Below are 8,210 nucleotides of genomic sequence, written 5' to 3' on the forward strand. Positions count from 1 at the left end.
ACATCAAATTTCTCTGGTGTAGCACCCTCCTTAAAAAGTTCATTCTAGAAGAGGGGTATACAGTACATAAGATCCACACTTAATTTAAGGTACCTCTGGCAGTGATGAAAAATACACAATGCATGAAAGGTGAAGATAACGAACAATGAGCAATCCCATACCACCCCCCCCCCCCCCCCCCCCCCCCCCCCCACACCACACACACACACCAACCCTTGTCCTCATACGTGATTGTGTCGTATAGCCTAGTCTTTCCATCTTCACAAACACTTGTTTCATACATGCCTCCCCCCTCCTTAATAGGAGGGGACCCATGTATGAAACAAGTGCCCGCGGGCCGTGTTTACAAGCCAAAGGTTTTTTGCACCACTCCGCTCCCATGGATAAAGAGTGGACCGAAAACCCATGGATAGTACAAAGTACGGTGCTCCGCGTCAGAATTAAATTAGTTCCTTTAGCAGTGTCAGAACTTTAATATAAGTTGTGATGTTGTTATCATAAATAATCATCATTATTTTAGATTCTTAAAAATATTAATATCGTTCGGATCTGCTCGTATGATCCGAACTCATCCGATGTTTGCCGATTAGGTTCGATCCAACTGTTTTTGTAGGTCACATAATTATGGGTTAGTAGGTTAACATTCTTCCTTCGCGTAACAAATAAACAAAAGCGGATAAAAATCCGCTAAATTTCACTTTAGGAATGATTAAAATAGATGTTTATATCCAATGTAATAAAATGATTTGTAGCAGTACATATTTAAACAAAATGTGTATCAAATGTCATCTTTGAGAGGGTAGCAATTGTGAACTATATTTGACCGCGGAATATATAATACCAGGAAGCCGCCATAGTGAAATAAAGGAAAAACGAATGGGAATTCGCTAGAAAAGTTAGAGGTATCTTCTGGTAATAATGACATTCTTGGATTCAGGAAGTATAATTTCAACCGTTGACACTAGTATTTTTGTTAATTACAGATATCAATATTTTTTCCAAACCTAGATTGAATGTGAAGCAGTATTCAACATGTGATCAGAGAGAAAACAATCTCAGAGGAAATTCTAACTGTGATAAGTTTCTTCTATGTTTGGCCGTGGCTGGAGAATGAGTGGCGGCCAATTTATTAGTTTACAGTTTTGAAATACAACAATGATGGCAAACTTTATAAAGAACCTGGTTAGTAAGCACAAGAGGCGTTACACGGAGGATGGTTACGACCTCGATCTTACTTGTATCCTTTATCACGATTATTTCATCCGCAATTTCAAATGAAAGTAAAATTTCATTCAAGATGTAATCCATTCAAAATATTGTTTAATTTAGATTTGTAAGTTATATGACAGTGTGTTTAAATGACACCGAATCTATTTTGAAACAGGATGTTAAATTTACTGCAAGCGATTTAATATAGCTTGGTCCTTTTATAGAAAAACTACTGGCAGTCCGGGTGTAGTGTGACTTTCATTTTGACATGGCAGTCCTTTTTTTGATTGCTTAATTATGCCTACAGGGTCAACTGCAATATTACTGAAATCACAGATGAATTTCAATCTTTTCATGATATGAGAGATTATAAATTGTCAATGCTGTGAAGTTGCAATAATTTATATCATTAACAGTTGCTTCTGCATAATTATCAGGATCATTTAGTGGTTTTCTATTGTTACATCGGCTCTGTACTCTGAACAGGGAAATATTCACCCGTTTTATTTTCTGCCTCGTCAGTGCGCGAATTTAATACTGCATGGGCGAAACCATTTCCTGAATTATCTCTTATTTTGACCAGGGACCTATATATTATATAGGTCCCTGATTTTGACATGTTTAATACAACTGTTCGGCATATTTAAACCGGGGTGAAACCATGTATATGCAAAAATAACATGGTCCAAAATAACCTTGTATATGGTATTTGAATTAAACTTTACATTCACAATATTTCGAGGAAAATTCATGGTATTAAAATATTTTGATGATCCAGATCTGACAAGCAATGTTCTGAAAAGATAAACCATGAGAATTATTTATTTTTAGTCACTTGCAGTCATTAAAGTAAGAAATTATATATGTACTAAGTATACACTATATTTTTCAGATTTAGAATTCTTTGTTTTGTACAATTGAATATATCGAAACAGATATATACCTGTAGCATAGCCATATTCATTGACCGTTCACATGGTTCAAGTAAACATGAATGAAGCAATTATTTTAATTGATCATTAATCAATTCTTTGCTTTCCATTGTATTCAAACTAATCAGTGATGACATATTTTGGATTACTCAACACAAGTGTGGTAATTTAAAGCATGGATAGGGAATTGGGTTGGAATTTACTTAATCGGAGGGGTGTGCTTTAAATCTTGTAACAGTACTTGTCAGCTTACTGAAGAAGGAAGCTACGTTTGTGCGAGTTCAACATAAATTTTATGTCAGTTGTCGTCTTCTTATTTGGAGTAGGGTATGTCTCCAGTGCATCATAATCAAATATCCCGCTCTATATATGAAGTGTATGACATGTACAAGTGGGGCATAAATCATCCACTTCTGCAACTACTTCCTTGAAAAAATATATTTTTGTTTAATCACTACTACATATATTGCATCTTATAGATTACATATATATATATATATATATCTATATCTATATATATATATATATATATTTATAAGTATGTGTGTGTTTTCCTTGATGGGTGATAAGATATTTATCCAAACATCATTGCCATGGGATTTCCCTCTGAAAAGCTGGAGGGCGTGTACCGAAACAAAATGGCTGATGTAGTGAAGTAAGTATTCACAAAGAATTGAGCATTGCTTGCTTATTTCAAAGCTGGGTATTGTATTAATGAAGTAGGTAGAAATCTGGGTATAGGTAATAATAATATTTATAAAAAATTTATAGTGCCTTATATAAAACAAATTACCCTAAGGTGCTTTACAAGGGTAAGAAGAGAGATGCAACAATAAAACACATTTAAATGAACTTAAATGACAGTATGACATAAAATCTTATGTGTCTGTAAAATTATCAAACTGAAACACTATTCTGCTACATCATCACTAGCCCTATGTGTGTTGTTTCTTTGAATTAATATGTATTTTATTCATATCTTTGGTTGTGTTTATTTTTGGTAGCGTCAAAGGAACACATTTCATTTACAATGCTTGTGTGAAAATTCCCGTTCTATAAATAGTGCTACAATTAGAATCCAGAGAAAAGTAGCCCTGCGTACTTAGTGCAGATGAACTCTGGACGAAATTTTTTTGACTAAGAAATCAAACGAATTTTTCATCCAATCAGCATTGTTGTTACGTCATCACTTTAAAAGTTATTTCAAAATTTGGAGAGAAAATTTTTTTACTGAATTTTTGGTGTAGAATCGACATATAATGTAGACATATTTAATTTTGTGTTGGATTAAATTTCATTATTTTCGTGTCGAGAAAAAACCCCAAACAAAGCAGCTAAATCAAAGGCAAATTTTTTTTTCAAGAAGTGTTTATTCTAATGTCAGAAATATTGCTCTCTGTAATATTCATCGTCTTTATATAGGTTCATATAATATAAATTGTTGATACATAAACATTAGTTATTTTAGGGGAAAATGGGTATTTTGGTATCCAATTGTAAAAATCTCAAATTCTCTTTTTTCAAAAAAACAAAAACAAATGAAGAATCAGGTACGGAAACAATTTTTACTTTACTGGTCAAAAAGATGTGAAGAGGGTCAGAAATCAGGAGAACTCATAACATATTTTTTGTATAAAGAAAACTTTAATATAAAAAATTATATAATTTTAGAATCCCCATAATTAAGAAAAACTCTATGTAGATTTTGAATTAGTGCACATGACCTTCAAATTGAAAGAGGCTGATATGAACTTAAAAAAAGCAATACTGGCCAGAAGATTCTTTTAGAAAGAAACAAAAGAATATGTGAATTATGTAACCTAAATTGTGTAGAAGATGAATTTCATTTCCTCACTGATTGTCCATTTTATGTTGAAGAAAGAAATGTTTTGCATGATATAAAGCTCAACAATTTTTTTATCTATTTAATAAATAAGGACAAATTTATTTGGTTGATGATTAATGAAGACAAACCAGAAATTGTTAAATTGAGTGAATATTTATAGTTACAACTTTCAGAAAAGGAAGTGATGTAGTTTACAGTTCTACTGTTATGCCATCTGGGCCCAAATTTGGAATAAACTTTTCTCACATTATCACCAGTGTGAGATCGACTTTACCCATGTGAGACAGCCATGTGAGATTTTTCTGTCTCACACTGCTGCGACGTCATTTGATTGTGACGTCATATATTTTCTATGATTTTCGTTACACGGTGAAGCAAAAATATTTTGCATTGTTATCTTTAAATTTTAATGTATATAGCTTTCTGTTGGACAACCTTGGGTTTTTTAGTTTACACTTACAGTGTAAACCATTTTCGGATACGCTCTTTCTGCCTATCTAATTAGTTTTTGCATCGAAGTTCAAATGAGGATTTTGATAATTTAGAATTTTCTCAAAGCTCCTAAATTTATGCACTAAACTGTAGGTAAAATGCGAGAAAAATAATCCTTCATTATTAACTCGTGTGGGGTAGGGAAATTCCACCTCTGGAAGAAGATTCGCTGTCTAGGACTCGGCAAAGCCTCGTCCTAGACTGCGAATCTTGTCCCCCTCGGTGGAATTTCCCTATCCCACACTCGTACTAATGAAGGATTCTATTATTCTCACATTATCACCAGTTCGAGATCGACTTTACCCATGTGAGACAGCCATGTGAGATTTTTCTGTCTCACACCGCTGCGACATCATTTGATTGTGACGTCATATATTTTCTATGATATACGTTACACGGTGAAGATTTACGTTACATGGTGAAGTAAAAATATTTTGCCTTGTTATCTTTAAATTCTAATGTAGTATAGCTTTCTGGTGGACAACCTTGGGTTTTATAGTTCATACATATAGTGTAAACCATTTTCGGGTGTGCTCTTTCTGCCTATCTAATTAGTTTTTGCATCGAAGTTCAAGTGAGGATTTTGATAGTTTAGAATTTTCTCAAAGCTCCTATTTATGCACGAAACTGTAGGTAAAATGTGAGAAAAATAACACTTCATTATTTACTCGTGTAGGATAGGAAAATTCCACCTCTCAGTCTGGAACAAGATTTGCTGTCGACTCGGAAAAGCCTTGTCCTAGACTGTGAATCTTGACTCCTTGGTGGAATTTCCCCATCTCGCACTCGTACTAATGAAGGATTCTATTAATCTTATCTATAGATAGCATATTCAACCAGTACTGTAATCATCTCCATTGTACAGATTCCTTATGAGTAGATGTACCTGCACTTCCAACTTGTTACAGAAACACACAGGTGCAAATATATATCTGTATGGTCATGTGGATGACGTTCTTTCGTACAGCTGAGAATTGGGGTTTAAACATTTTTTGATTATGAATATTTTGTAGCATAATGGGTAATCTTTATACAAACATGTATCACCTGGGTAGTAGGTATAGAGGGTTTTGCTAAAGACTTCAGTTACATGAGATGCTAATGTTTTTTGTTTGATCGATGGGCAGTATCTGATAGTTTTTGGAGATTTTGTGATTGTTGCCTAAATGTTAGGTTTCAATGGTAGGCCCCTGCTTTTAAGTGCTTTGGTGTCAATGAAACATTTATGCTTATGATTAGTGAAAATTTGGTTTTTCCAACTCAAAAATTTATTTAACCTTGGCAATATGAACTCACCTAGATTAATGTTTTCCATACTAGTACAAAGCATAGATGAAATTTTCAGAAAATCATGACACATTAAGTCCTAAGTGCTTGCCTTTTATGAAAATATATATAGTTCTATGGATAAAAAACCCCATAATGGCTTATTTAATGCCAAAAAAATGCAAAGGGCATGTTTATAAGTAAATTTAAGGAATATAGATTAATATTGTTTTTATTTTTATTTTGAGAGTACATGTACAATGTACTTTGATTTTTTTTAGACATAACAATGAAACTTCATATCGCTGGTTACGGTCAGTCTTATATCATTGTCGATTGGGGTTTAGGTCGTCATTGGATTTGTGAGGTCCTCGTGGTGATTTTATGAGGTCCTCAGGGTAAACAAGAGGCCACCAGTTCAATGCTAGTTAGGTACTTGTTGTAATAAATGTCTCCCTCAACCCAGTCAGCAAAATAGAATTACACACTGGGATTGAGGATGGCATTAATTTTAGGAGGCCCACGGTGAATCATATATGTGAAGGAACTATTTGTGATTAAAAGTGACAATTTTGATCATTGTATGATGTGTTCATTTACAGTTTTCTGGATGAACGGCATAAGGACCATTACAGAGTGTACAATTTGTAAGTATGAATTTCATACTCATGTTTTGATAAACAAAATTTCATGGATGTCCATATATTATATTTTTTCATTTTAAAACCAATGCAGAAATATATCTGTCTATTTTAAAACGGGACAAAAAATATATTTCCAATTTAAAAGCAGTGCAGAAATATATTTCCATTTTAAAACTGGTGCAAAAATTTATTTCCATTTTAAAAATTTTGCAGAAATGCATTTCCATTTTAAAATTGATGTAGAAATATATTTCCATTTGAAAATGGGTGTAGAATCCCTGGGAACCTATTGTTTTTGTACTTTCTGTCAGTGGCAAAATCTTGTGAATGCTTCTCCACCTGCTTGGCTTATAGGATAGACTTGAAATGCTTCATTGCCATTTGTAGATGTGCATATTGTCGGAATGTGAGGATCCAGTTATTTCCTATAAGTTATAGTGAATCTAAGAGGGGTGGAGGATGTGAAATAACTTAGTTATAAACGCTTCTTCTATAGGGCATATCCAATAGACTTGAAACTTCATACAATGCTTCAATGCCATTTGTAGATGTGTATATTGTCAGGACAGGGGGATCCATTTGTTATCCTTAAATTACAGTGGATCTAAGAGGGTTGGAGGGTCTGAATTAGCTTGTGAGCATATTTCCTAAATGGCTTATTGGATAGCCTTGAAATTTTGTACAATCCTTCATCATCATTTAATGATGTTCACATTGTTCTGACCCAGGGATCTAATATTTTCCTACCATGTACAGTGGATCAAGAAGGAGTGTTTTATAGCTTCTCTACATGGGTATGTTCACGTTCCTCCTGGTACTTCAGCATAACAGTCATTATTTTTGTGTCATATTATGTGTGTACAGCAATGACATCTATCCCATTGATGTTGAATCATTTCTCCATTTTGTCCTCAATGCACAAAGTGCAGTTCACAATTTCTATGTTCCTGCTTATGCTTTCTACTCCATACAATGAAGTACATTAGGGGAGGGGATGTAATTTGGAGAACTTTCAATTTGGGGAGCTGGGGAGACATTTGTATTTAACAAAAACAAATTTCATTTTACACAGTTCCTTAAAGAGAAAGTAGTAAAGGTTGTTTTATTCAGAAAGTTTTACAGAATTAAAATGAGACGAAATGACTTACAACGTGTACAAGCCATTTCCTGTAAATAATAATTTTATGCATTTATCTGAGTTTATTTCCAAGTTTAAAACAATTATAATCTTCAAATTACTTCCCCTGAATTTTTGCTTCCTGGACAAAAATTCATTCGGCTCCTAGTGCAACTTTTCATGAACATGCAATTATTTTATTTTAGAAATATTATTCATTTATCTTCATCCCCCCCCCCCCCCCCCCCCCCCATAATGTTAGATAGAAATAAGGTGATTTGAGGTGAGGAATAAGATGATTTGGGGTGAGGAATAAGATGATACGAGGTGAGGAATAAGATGATTTGAGATGAGGAATTAGATGATTTGAGGTGAGGAATTAGATGATTTGAGGTGAGGAATTAGATGATTTGAGATGAGGAATAAGGTGATTTGAGGTGAGGAATAAGATGATTTGAGATGAGGAATAAGGTGATTTGAGGTGAGGAATAAGATGATTTGAGATGATGTATAAGATGATTTGAGATGAGGAATAAGATGATTTGAGGTGAGGAATAAGATGATTTGTGAGGAATAAGATGATTTGAGGTGATGTATAAGATGATTTGAGGTGAGGAATTAGATGATTTGAGATGAGGAATAAGGTGATTTGAGGTGAGGAATAAGATGATTTGAGATGATGTATAAGATGATTTGAGATGAGG

General features: G+C 33.7%; 2 protein-coding genes across 4 annotated transcripts in view; both read left to right on the forward strand.

The window, feature by feature from the left end:
• Positions 1 to 8,210, forward strand: part of LOC125670090 (uncharacterized) — a 675,065-nt gene that overhangs the window by 474,005 nt on the left and 192,850 nt on the right. The gene's annotated exons all lie outside the window — the stretch shown is intronic.
• Positions 669 to 8,210, forward strand: part of LOC125670142 (phosphatidylinositol 3,4,5-trisphosphate 3-phosphatase and dual-specificity protein phosphatase PTEN-like) — a 28,108-nt gene continuing 20,566 nt past the window's right edge. The window contains exons 1-4 of one of the 3 annotated variants that reach the window (XM_056162650.1): positions 669 to 912; positions 1,009 to 1,237; positions 2,712 to 2,796; positions 6,348 to 6,392. In XM_056162650.1, coding sequence (XP_056018625.1) covers positions 1,156 to 1,237; positions 2,712 to 2,796; positions 6,348 to 6,392 — 212 coding nt within the window. In that variant the 5' untranslated portion in view covers positions 669 to 912; positions 1,009 to 1,155. Of the gene's footprint in view, positions 913 to 983; positions 1,238 to 2,711; positions 2,797 to 6,347; positions 6,393 to 8,210 lie in introns of all 3 variants that reach the window. The other 2 variants (XM_048905128.2, XM_056162649.1) reach the window with 2 other exon arrangements.

This window comes from Ostrea edulis, chromosome 4 (genome assembly GCF_947568905.1).
Source record: "Ostrea edulis chromosome 4, xbOstEdul1.1, whole genome shotgun sequence".
Lineage (NCBI taxonomy): Eukaryota > Metazoa > Mollusca > Bivalvia > Ostreida > Ostreidae > Ostrea > Ostrea edulis.